We start from the raw sequence: 12,720 nt of genomic DNA on the forward strand, positions 1-12,720 counted from the left end.
CCATTCCGTGGTGGCACCCAAATTAACTCGCACAAGTTTTCTCCCAATTTTTAAATATAAAGCCCATACTCCATTTCTGAGATTCTCTTTTAGCAATTGTTTGAATTTAAATACAACTGTAACATAGAAAAATCTCCACAGACTCGTAGTGGCATAAAGAAGTGACTATTGGTTTTACTCTAATGCCAGCTTTGTCACTGATAACCAATAAAAAATAATTTGCAAGGGTTCAGGAATAACTATGTACATACCACAAGCCTTTTCAACTATTTCCCCATTTCCATTCTCTTCCTCACTTGCCAGCCTCTTACGTTTTGACTTCGGTTCATCTTGATCAACTTGTGCTTTCTTTCTCTGACTGCAGGCTGGTGTCTGCGAGATGAATTTTCAGAATCAAAACAAGAAAAAAAATAAAATTCAGATCATGTGGACAATTACTTTGGCAATCACTAATGTTCATATTGTGTCATCCTGCTTTTCGAGACATACCAAGTTCTATTTAAAGTTGTAATTGCATTCTTGAAAACTTTAAGCAAAATAACTTTAAGTGAATCAGCTTTTCCCCATTATAACAAATGGAAAAGCTGCAGTTAAGTTCCGTAAGACGTCTCATCAGGAAAAATATTAAAACATTAGATCTTCCAAGTCAAAATACTTTAATTTGCTCAATTCCGAATCAATAAATGAAATAGATCTAAAACATAAAAGGAATAAGTTAACTCTTTCTACTTATCTCCTGCTCACTACATTTCCCACTCTCCCATTCCCCAAACTTCCAGCTTCTCACTAATCCTGTTTGGAAAATGCTCCAGCTCACCCACACCCTGTTGCCTGATCACTTATGCTGCCAATTTAACAATTCTTCCTGAATCAGCCAATCCATTCCCCACTGATCCTGTTCGCCATATCTCTCACTTTCAAAACATCCTACTCTCTGACCCTGCCTCTAGTCACTTCTCTCTCCTGAATCCTTGCTTGGAGTGAGGGCTTTGGAAAGAAGCAGACAGAGAGGTAGAGACTAGAACAGTACTTTCAACTCACAGATAGCAAGCTGTCGAGGTGGTGAAAGAGACAGGTACGACTCTGGAAAAAGAAAGGATGCAAGCAAGAGAGTCAGGGTGACTGGGAAGGTCTGAGAATGGAAGGCACTGCAAGCTGGGTGGTTTGTGAAAGGGAGTGTTAACGAGCAGTGGGAAGCTTAGAATGGCTGTAAGACAGTGTGTGGGGAATGAGGATTGGAGATATTTATTTTATTCATTCATGGGACATAGGCTTCACTAGCTGGACAGTATTTTTACTGCCTGTCCTTAGTTGACCTTGAGAAGGTGGTAGTGAGCTGCCTCCTTGAACCACTGCAGTCAACCTGCTGTGGGTTGACCCACAATGCCCTTAGGGAGGGAATGCCAGGATTTTGACCCAATGGCAGTGAAGAAACAGCGATATATTTCCAAGTCAGCGTGGTAACTGGCTCAGAGGGGAAATTGCAAATGGCGGTGTTCCCATGTATCTGCTGCCCTTTTCCTTCTCGATGGAAGTGGGCATAGATTTGGAAGGTTTTATCTCAGGATTTTTGGTGAATTTCTGCAGTACCTTGTGGACAGCACACACTGCTGCAGCTAAGCATCAGTGATGGAGGGAATGGATCCTTGTGGATGTGATGCCAATCAGTGGGCTGCTTTGTTCTGGATGGTGTCAAGCTAGAGTGCTGTTGGAGCTGCATTCTTCCAGGCAAGTGGGAAGCATTCCATCACACTCCAAACTTGTGCCTTGTAGATGGTGGACAGGCTTTGGGGAGTCAGGAGGTGAGATACTCACCACAGTATTCACAGCCTCTGGCCTGCTCTTGTAGCCACTGTGTATATGTGGTGAATCCCATTGAGTTTCTGATCAATACTAACCCCCAGGATGTTGATAAGAGGGATTCAGTGACAGTAACACCATTGAATGTCAAGGTGTAGTGTTTGTATTGTTTCGCATTGGAGATGGTCATAGCCTGGCATTTGTGTGGTGCAAATGTCAGACCAAACCTGGATATTGTCCAGATCTTGTTGCATTTGAACATGGACTGTTTCAGTATCTGAAGAGTAGCAAATGGGGCCAAACTTTTGCATCGGTGAACATCCCCACTTCTGGCCTTACGATGGAGGGAAGGTCATCGATGAAGAAACTGAAGATGGTTAGGCCAATGGCACTACCCTAAGGAACTCCTGAGGAGATGTCCTGGAGTTAAGATGACTGATGTTTAACAATCACCGAAGGAGAGACCATTCCAATATGCCAATCAGGTCATGCAATCCTATGTCAGGGCTGCGCAAAACCATGTTAAAACAACACTACATATGAATACACAGTCTCTTAACTGATCAACTTTAAAGCAAAACGACACAACATGAGGCAATTTAAAACAGGGACTTACTATACAATTATAATATTTAATTTCACTTCAAAAGCAATAAAATACGATGACATGCTTCAGGCAGAGTTGATGCTGTTTTGACAATATAGCCTGCTTATACTTCAAGTATATTGTAAGCTGGATCATGTGCCTCAGGAAAACATCAAACCATCTAAACACAAAGTTCTTTTTCAAAAAAATACACATTTCAAAACAGAGGTAGCTCTAATCCTTGAAAATTACTTCCAGTCATGGAAAATCGCATTTGGATCATGGCACTGCCACAAACATTGTTGGTTGAAATTTGTGAATGCACACTTCAGAGGCAGCATCCAACATTCAGGATTAAAATTTTGAGAAATTACAGGCTTTTTCCCCCCAAATTTTCCTGATGAGCTTATAATGAACTCAAACTATCAAGGATCTTCTAGAAGGGAAAGTTTGCTAAATTTATCTAAAGGTGTCCACGGTGGTTTGTGCTCACTCTTGTAGTCAGAGAATGATGGAACTGTTGCAACACACTACATGGCCCAACATTTCTGTGTTGACTCCCTGTAGGAACAACTTAACTACAGCCACATCCCCACCTTTACCCTGTCGTACTGTACATTCTTCCTTTTAGAATAATAATCCAATTCCCTCTTGAATGCCTCAATTGAACCTGCCTCCAACACACACAAGCAGCACGTTCTAGATCTTAACCACGTCAGACAGTTTCTTCTCATGTCGCCATTGCCTCTTTTGCCCGAAATCTGTGTCCGTTTGTTCTCAACCCTTCCAGCAATGGGAAGGTTTTTTATTCATTTCTGAAATGTGGGCATCGCTGGCTAGGCCAGCATTTACTGCCTATCTCCAATTGCCCTGGAGAAGGTGTTGCTGAGCTCGCTTCTTGAACCACAGCACTCCTTGGGTCTAAGAGTATCCAGAGAGCTATCTCCTCAGTCCAGGCCCCTCATGATTTTAAGTACCTCTGTCAAATCTCCTCTCAGCCTTCTCTTTAATCTATGTTGCTGAAACGCAATCAGAACTTCTGTATTGTCACTTTTGTACAGTGCAGTAATGTTGGCATGAGGCTGAGTGGTAGTGGCAGCGGGTGGGTGGGTCCTACAGGGGACCTCTCTCATCCATCCTGACTTGCACGAGGAAGACATACAGCCTTGTACTGAACCTTTGTTTTGGAGGTTCCCATGTCCATTGCTCAGTTTGCTACTCACAGATAAAGTAACCTTAAACCAACACAAATACTGTGAACGTTGGATGTCAGAAAATTAAACAGAAAGTCAGGTCTGGCCGTGTCTGTGGAGAGAGAAACAGATAATGTGTCGAATGCAGTATGACCATCCTTCAAAACTTTGGAGATCCAGATCCATTGCTGCCACTATGTACCAGAGGTAAAAACAATGACTGCAGATGCTGGAAACCAGATTCTGCATTAGTGGTGCTGAAAGAGCACAGCAGTTCAGGCAGCTTCCAAGGAGCTTCGACGTTTCAGGCAAAAGCCCTTCATCCAGCACCACTATGTACCAGAGGCAGATCGAGTAAATGTTAAGCGAGTGAACCAACTAATGATTATTTTATAAGAAAGTGAGGTTATCTTGTTGAAATAAAGATGATTCTGGCAGGGTGTCTAAGATAGATGCTGAGAGGATGTCTCCCTTTGTGAGGGAATTTAGAACTGGGGGCAACAGTTTCAAAACAATTGGTCTTGCACTTAAGATTGAGAGATTTCTTTATTCATAATTTTCTGAGTCTTTGAAATTCTCTTTCCAGTGAGCAGTGAAGGCTGGGTCATTGAATACATTAAAGGCTGAGTGAAACAGATTTTTGATCACCAAAGTGAAGGTAGAGTCCAGGGCACTACCAAATCAGCTGTGATCTTACTGAATGGCAGATTGAGCTCAAGCAACTGAATGACCAACTTCTGCTATTATTTCTTAAGTTCTTATGTTCACATTCAGTAACTTATCTAACTCCTCATAATGAAGCAGTTTATGCCACATCCAACAAGCGCTGGACAACATCGAGGCTTGGGCTGATATGTAAACATAACATTCATGCCACACAATTGCAAGTCAATGACCAATTCTGACGAGAGGGAATATACACATCTCTCCATGACATTCAATGGTACTGTGACTGCTGATTCCCTCACTATCAACATTGTGGGGTTTACCATTTACCAGATATAGAAATGGACTAGCCGTATGTATACTGTAGCTAAAAAACAGATCAGAGACTCAGAATTTTGTCTAATTTTGACTTGCCTCTGGCTCTCCAAAACATGTCCACCCTCTAAGTGGTACAAGCCAGGATTGTGAAGGAATCTCCTTCACTTGTCTAGAAGAGTAAACTCCAACACATGAAGCTCTGTACTGCCTAGGGCCAAGCATCCTATCTAATTAACACCTCTGCAACCCCCCCTGCCCCCCAACTACTTTAAAACACATGTGCAAAGTGAGCTGCAGCAATTTTCCAAATTCCTTTGACAGCATCTTCCAAATCCAACCTCTAACAAGGAGAAGGCAGGAGATGCATGGGAATACAAACTCCTGCAAGTGCAACTCCAAGCTACTCACCTTTTCAACTTGAACCTATACCACAATTACTTCGCTGTTGCTGGGTGAAAACCTGGAGTACTCTTCCTAACAGCACTGCGGGTGCACTTGCATTATATGGACTGCAGCAGTCAAAATGGCAGCTCACCAGCAACACTGAAATGGTACTTAGAAATGCCCAATAAAAGTTGGCTGGATCAGCAGTCTTTATAAATATTCTATCGATATATTTTCTCCATGCTTCTTTTAATCAGATTTTAGATCCCTATACTGACATATTCAGAATGTTTCTAATAAACTTTGAACCCAGCATTTGTCACAGCAATTATTTTACTGTCACATTCTAATCTCTGATCTTTCATCATCCTGGAGGCTCTAGCTTTTGATGCCCTCCCTTTAATGCATTTCTCATAGAGTCATACAGCACAGAAACAGACCCTTCATTTAACCAGTCAATGCCAGAGTCCCAAACTAAACCAATCCCATTCTCCTGGCCCATATCCCTCCAAACCTTCCCTCTTCATGTACTAATCCAAATGTCAATTTCTGATCTTGCTTCACCTAATTTTCTAAAGATTCTCTTTCTCTTTTGTTTCAGATTTTATGCATAATAAATTCTAACGCAGTTGTATATTTTACCAGGCAACTGCATCTGATCTGTGAAGGAGCCAGGTGGCCTTCTTTCACTTTGAATAATCATGCATCCTGCAAACATCCTCACCATGCAAGCCCTTATTATTGTCAAGCATGGTTGGAGTTTCAGAACATACATATGCTACAAAGTGAAGTTAGAACACTCCCACACAACCTCAGGCTACAAATTCTCCAAAACTAGCCAACAGAGAAAACACAAGTATAGAAATTAGCTTTTAAAAATGCATGTTGTTTAAGACATTAGGATGTGAGTAGCTGTCAAAACAAAAAAAGACTCGAATGTCAAGTGATAACTCTTGTATCTGTTGCCAAAGTCTGAACATGTGTTTTTATACATACATTACATATAAAAATCACATGCAATAAGGTCTGTCAATTAACCGTCTGTAAATGAGTAGTCAAAAATAACCTGGCAACACCCAACCTGCTGCCCTGCTGCATCTGAGGTGAGAGGGATTGTCGCTGCATTGTCTTGCCCCTGTCCAATGCCCCGATCTTTGCTGACTACAGGGCGGAAGAATTTGCTAATCACAGCCTGGTGCTGAGCAGTCCTCTTCCCGCGGCCTTTCGTCTTGGACATTGCAGATATCCCCCAGGCCCCTGTACAGGCAGCAGACTGTCCCTTCGCCTGGATTCCAGCAGCTGCTGCTGCAAGCGCTCAGTTCCGGAGCGGCGGCGGCACAAAAACACGTCAGAGAGAGAGTTAGAATTAAAGCTGGGACCCACGTGCTGCTGTTATCTTTCCCTTAAAGCTACACCGTTCTCACTGTAACAACATGATAACTGCAAAAGTGAATACCTCTACTTCACCACAATGTGGAAAACAATGCAGAGCCTGCTGACTGAAACATATGCCATTTTCTGTTTGCACCCGTTTCATGCTATGGTAGCAATATGTATTCCTTAAAGATGTACTCCTCATCCACAAAAATACAACGTAACTCTTTGTTTCTTAGCAAAGATACTGCAGAAGTACAAACACTATTGCACTGGTCAGAGGGTATGGCTTCAGCTACAGGAGACTCCAGAAGACCTGTGACCAGTGGTATCCCACAGGGATCTGTGCTGGGACCACTGTTGTTTGTGATATACATAGATGATTTGGAGGAAGATGGAGATTGCCTGATTAGCAGATGACACCAAGGTTGGTGGAGTAGCAGATAGTGAAGGGGACTGTCAGAGAATACAGCAGAATGTATATAGATTGGAGAGTTGCCAGAAAAATGGCAGATGGAGTTCAATATGGGCAAATGCAAGCTGATTCATTTTGGAAGATTCAATTCAAGAGCGAATTACACCATAAATGGAAAAGTCCTGGAGAAAATTGATGTGCAGAGAGATTTGGGTGTTCAGATCCATTGTTCCCTGAGTGGTCAAGAAGGTAGACGGCATGCTTTCCTTCATTGGACAGGGTATTGAGTGCAAGAGTTAGCAGGTCACGGTACAGTTTGGTTTGGCCACATTTGGACATAGAACAATACAGCACAGAACAGGCCCTTCAGCCCTCGATGTTGCTCCCCCAAAACTATCCAACCAGCATCCATGTGTTTATCCAAGAATTGTTTAAATGCCCCTAATGTGACTGAGTTAACTACATTGGCAAGACAGCGCATTCCACGCCCTTACTACTCTCTGATAAAGAAACTGCCTCTGACATCTGTCTTAAATCTATCATCCCTCAGTTTGTAGTTCTGGCCCCTTGTACAAACTGACATCCTAGGAAAAAGACTTTCACTGTCTACCCTATCTAGTTCCTCTGACCATCTTGTATGTCTCTATCAAATCCCCCTGTTCTTTCCAATGAGAACAGACCCAAGTCTCTCAGCCTTTCCTCATAAGAACTCCCCTCCAGACCAGGCAACATCCTGGTAAATCTCCTCTGCACATTTTCCAATGCTTCCACATCCTTCCTGTAATGGGGTAACAAGAATTGTACACAATATTCCAAGTTCGGCCACACCAGCGCTTTGTAAAGTTGCAGCATGACATTGCAGCTCCACAACTCAATCCCTCTATCAATGAAACTTAACTAACTGTATGCCTTCTTAACAGTACTATCAACCTCGGTGTATTTTCAGGGATCTATGTACATGGACTCCAAGATCCCTCCTCACATCCACACTACCAAGAATCTTTCCATTGACCCAGTACTCTGCCTTCCTGTTGTTCTTCCCAAAGTGAATCACCTCACATTTAGCTGCATTGAACTCCATTTGTCATGTCTCAACCCAATTCTGCCGTTTATCCAAGTCCCCCTGCAACCTGTAACATTCTTCTACACTGTCCACTACTCCACCGACTTTAGTGTCATCTGCAAACTTACTAACCCATCCAATACTGCAATGGGATACTGCATACAGTTCTGGTTGCCACATTACCAAAAGGATGTGGATGCTTTGGAGATGGTGCAAAGGAGGTTCACTAGGATGTTGCTTGGTATGTAGGCTGCTAGCTATGTAGACAAGGTGGATAGCAAGAAGCTTTTTTCCAGAGTGGGAGACTCAATTACTAGGGGGTCACAAGTTCAAAGTGAGATGGGAAAAGTTTAGCGGAGATATACGTGGAATGTTCTTCACGCAAAGGGTGTGGGTGCCTGGAACGTGTTGCCAGCAGAGGTGGTAGGGGTGGGAACAACGGTGTCATTTAAGATGTATCTAGATAGATACTTGAATGGGCAGGAACCAAAGCTTATGTAAAGATTGGGTCACACGGCGGTCCAATGGTTAGTATGGAGATAGTGTTACCTGGGAAATTGTCACTAAGGTACGATCCCGTGAGTATGACAATGTTAGGTTCTTGCTTTATATAGTTGTGTGGGAAATAGAACCCATTCACTTCAATAATTTCAGTCCGAGACAAGATCTGAAGCAACAGTGTCATTTATTATATGTTTGCAAGCGTGGTGCCAAAAATAGACGCGCAGAGTTTAGCAAGTACATATCTAATATAGGATTTGTTTCTCTTTCCTTCCTCCACTACTGTAAACCCGGCGCCCATTACTATTGTTTATCTCTTGCCTTATCCGGCCTTGTGCACAACAAAGTACAAGTTTTACTTGGCCATTTCACCACAACCTGCTGTGGTCCATTGTTAGGTATATCCTCCTTCACTACCATCTGTTTCCATTGCTTGTAACATTTCCTCCCATTCTTCATCCATACTGAGCCTTATGACCTTTTAATTGTGGTTTGTTTTTGTTTTTGCAGAAGCGGGAAACAGATGCTTATAACTACTGCTGGTACAAGCATATCTAGCTTAACCTACACCCCTTCCCCTCACAGCACCTTATCTATTTGTCTGTAACATCTAGCATTGTTTGCAGGCACATTTCATTCTTGTATGCACATTTTAGCTAATACAAAAACAATTATATATTTCCTTCACATAGTTTTAATTTTTGTTGACTCAGCTCTTGTTTGAAAGAATTATACACTGGTGTGAGTTCATTTACCTAGCATAAGTAATTATGATTGCAGAAGTAACACTGCTTTACCTATATCCCACAGTTGTAACCACCACAACCTTGTTTTCCACCCATGCTTGGACTATTCTGTTCTTCCCATTATTTTGTTTATTTCCCTTCATCCCTATATTGACCGTTTGCCATCAGTCAGCAGTGTCTATTCCCTGACATTCCTCCCTTTCTATCCACCATGCCTCTCATTGGGAGTCTACTTAGAATCAGTGTGTCTTTGATTAAACCTTACCACTTTGGTTCAGTATCTACTTTTTCTCTGATTACACTTCTGAAACTTCTTTGGGGTGTTTTTCATGTTAAAGTGCTCAATAAACAGAAGTCTAGATTAGATTAGATTCCCTACAGTGTGGAAACAAGTCATTTGGCCCAACAAGTCCACACCGACCCTCCGAAGAGTAACCCTCCCAGACTCATTTCTCTCTGACTAATGCACCTAACACGATGGGCAATTTAGCATGGCCAATTCACCTGACCCGCATATCTTTGGACTGTGGGAGTCGTGCCTGAAAATTTAAAATAAAGTATTTGCATCAACCTTTTAATAAAGCGAAGTAATTGTATTTTAATCTCTCAGTGGAAGTGGACTGGACCTTTAGACCCAATGAATAATCAATGTAACTATTTAGGACGTTGAGCCTCCCATTGGTTGCGCTGGAGTGGCGTCAGTTTGGCGCGTTCTTTTTGCTGCGCTTTGCGGGAATTTACTTTCAGTTTGGGAACCGGCTGCGGGCTCAGGAAAAAGCTGGAAGATGTCCCGCTTGCTGAACTGCATCGTCGCTGTTTGCCCCAACATGGGGATCGGCAAAGAAGGAAACTTCCCCTGGTACCCGGTCAGATTGAAGTAAGTAATCCAGGAGTAACTGAGACGGTGCAGGCCTGAGCTTGCCCGCAGTACACTGAGCAATCCCGCTTTCCCTGCTGGACTTCTCCGTGACCCAACCGCTTTTTCTAATGACTTTCCCGGCAACGGAAAGGTATTCCCACGTTCTGGTTTTAAAAAGAGTCTCCTGCACCGAACCTAGTTCTATGCATATCTAATCTGCATGATATGATATTCTTGCAGACCAGGAGAGATACCAACTTAGACTCGCATGCAATTGCCAGGCTTTGCTGCTGTTTAGATTCTCTCCAGCCGAGATTAACAATAATCAGCACAAGAACTGATATTCCATGTGGATATGGTGTTTATGATGGAATGCTACGGTAATTGTTTTCAGAACACTGGTCAAGGCAGTTGTACGTGTTCGGGGAGGGGGCAGAGGTTATGTAGTGAATATGACTTTTCAGTCAATAGCCACAGGTTCAATGGTCACTATTGCCAGACATTCCTGAATAACTTTCTTTATTTGGACTGTATTTTTGCCAGCTATTTAGATGCAAATTAGCTTGCCATGATGCACGGTGTCAGGAAATATTTAAACCTATCTATCACATTCAATATCTAAATTATACTTGTACTTATAATTAATATGGTGCTTGATTGCATCCACCCAGATAGGAATTGTAATATTCAAAGTGTGTAACAAAACTCTGTAGAATTCTATAGTGGTCACACTGGGGATGTCTTCACAAGCCCTTTTTTTTGATTTCTGGTAATTTGGGTCTCTTATCTACAAGGTGGTGATTGTGGAGGAAAGACACATTTGGCCATGGTTGTATTGAATGCCAGAGCAAACTTGGGCTAGATTAGATTACTTAGTGTGGAAACAGGCCCTTCGGCCCAACAAGTCCACACTGACCCTCCGAAGAGCAACCCATCTAGACCCCTTCACCTAACACTAGGGGCAATTTAGCATAGCCAATTCACCTAACTTGCACATTTTTGGACTGTGGGAGGAAACTGGAGCACTGGGAGAATGTGCAAACTCCACACAGACAGACAGTTGCCTGAGGTGGGAATTGAACCTGGGTCTCTGGTGCTGTGAGGCAGCAGTGCCAACCACTGTGCCACCCACTACACGGGCTACTTCTTTCATGTGATGAAAGGTGTCATCGAGTGCTGTCATGCATCACCTGGTCAACAATAACCTGCTCAGTTGGGGTTCGTCTGGGATCCGGGCTGCTCAGCTTCTGACCTCCATATAGATGTAAGTCAAATATGGACAAGTGAGCTGAATACAGAGGTGAAATGAGAGTGACAACCTTTGACATCAACGCTGCATTCAACTGAATGTGACATCATTCCTGATGATGGGCTCCTGCCCGAAATGTCAATTTTCCTCGGATGCTGCCATGACCTGATGTGCTCTTCCAGCACCACTCTAATCTTCACTCGGATCTCCAGCATCTGCAGTCCTCACTTTTGTCTGCCTGACAAATGGCAAGTAACATCTATGCCACATAAATGCCAGGCAATGACCATCTCCAGTAAGTAGCAATCTGACCACCACCTTTTGGCATTCAGTGGGTGATGATCACTGAATCTCTGACTGTCAACATTTTGGGAGATTACCATTTAACCAGAAACTAAACTGAACGTGCCATATAAATACAATGGCAACAAGAGCAGGTTGGGAATACTGCAGCAAGTAAATGACCTCCTGACTCCCCAAAGCCTGTCCACAAGGCACAGATTGGAGTCTGATGGAATACTCCTCATTTGCTTGCATGAGTGCAACTCCAACATCAGTCAACAAGCTTGACATTGTCCAGGACAAAACAGCCTGCTTGATTGGCAGCACATTCACAACCCATCCACTCCCTCCATTTCCAATGCTTTACTATAAACCGACTGACTCTGACAGCTACCTAGACTACACCTCCTCTCACCCTGCCCCCTGTAAAAACGCCATCGCATATTCCCAATTCCTTTGTCTCCACCGCATCTGCTCCCAGGAGGACCAGTTCCAATACCGAACAACCCAGATGGCCTCCTTCTTCAAAGACTGCAATTTCCCCCCAGGCATGATCGACGATGCTCTCCACTGCATCTCCTCTGCCCTTGAGCCCCACCCCTCCAATCGCCACCAGGACAGAACCCCACTGGTCCTCACCTTCCACCCCACCAACCTCCATATACATTGTATCATCCATTGTCCTTTCCGCCACCTCCAAACGGACCCCACCACCAGGGATATATTTCCCTCCCCTCCCCTATCAGCGTTCCGAAAAGACCACTCCCTCCGTGACTCCCGCGTCAGGTCCACACCCCCCACCAACCCTACCTCCACTCCTGGCACCTTCCCCTGCAACCGCAAGAAATGCAAAACTTGCCCCCCCCCCCCAAGGGATCCTTCCATATCCGCCACAAATTCACCTGCACCTCCACACACCTCATTTACTGCATCCGCTGCACCCGATTTTGCCTCCTCTGTATTGGGGAGACAGGCCGCCTACTTGCGGAACGTTTCAGAGAACACCTCTGGGACACCCGGACCAACCAACCCAACCACCCTGTGGCTCAACACTTAACTCCCCATCCCATTCCACCAAGGACATGCAGGTCCCTGGACTCCTCCATCGCCAGACCATAGCAACACAATGGCTGGAGGAAGAGCGCCTCACCTTCTGCTTAGGAACCCTCCAACCACAAGGGATGAACTCCGATTTCTCCAGTTTCCTCATTTCCCCTCTCCCCACCTTGTCTCAGTCAAATCCCTCGAACTCAGCACCACCTTCCTAACCTGCAATCCTCTTCC

At 43.8% G+C, this 12,720-nt stretch overlaps 2 protein-coding genes across 5 annotated transcripts in view; one reads left to right on the forward strand and one right to left on the reverse strand.

Moving 5' to 3' along the window:
* Positions 1-6,263, reverse strand: part of msh3 (mutS homolog 3 (E. coli)) — a 288,075-nt gene extending 281,812 nt beyond the window's left edge. For 2 of the 4 annotated variants that reach the window (XM_087999815.1, XM_087999807.1), the window contains exons 1-2: positions 6,014-6,263; positions 252-372 (exon numbers count right to left, since the gene is read on the reverse strand). In XM_087999815.1, the coding sequence (XP_087855941.1) occupies positions 252-372; positions 6,014-6,184 (292 nt within the window). In that variant the 5' untranslated portion in view covers positions 6,185-6,263. The remainder of the gene's footprint in view (positions 1-251; positions 373-6,013) is intronic. The other 2 variants (XM_087999818.1, XM_087999820.1) reach the window with 2 other exon arrangements.
* A 3,504-nt stretch (positions 6,264-9,767) lies between these two features.
* dhfr (dihydrofolate reductase) overlaps positions 9,768-12,720 on the forward strand; it is a 47,302-nt gene continuing 44,349 nt past the window's right edge. The window contains exon 1 of the mRNA XM_043708196.2: positions 9,768-9,923. Coding sequence (XP_043564131.2) covers positions 9,832-9,923 — 92 coding nt within the window. The 5' untranslated portion in view covers positions 9,768-9,831. The remainder of the gene's footprint in view (positions 9,924-12,720) is intronic.

Source organism: Chiloscyllium plagiosum, unplaced genomic scaffold (assembly GCF_037043375.1).
Source record: "Chiloscyllium plagiosum isolate Xiang-an unplaced genomic scaffold, Cpla_swu_hap1 HiC_scaffold_2, whole genome shotgun sequence".
Classification (NCBI taxonomy): Eukaryota; Metazoa; Chordata; class Chondrichthyes; order Orectolobiformes; family Hemiscylliidae; genus Chiloscyllium; species Chiloscyllium plagiosum.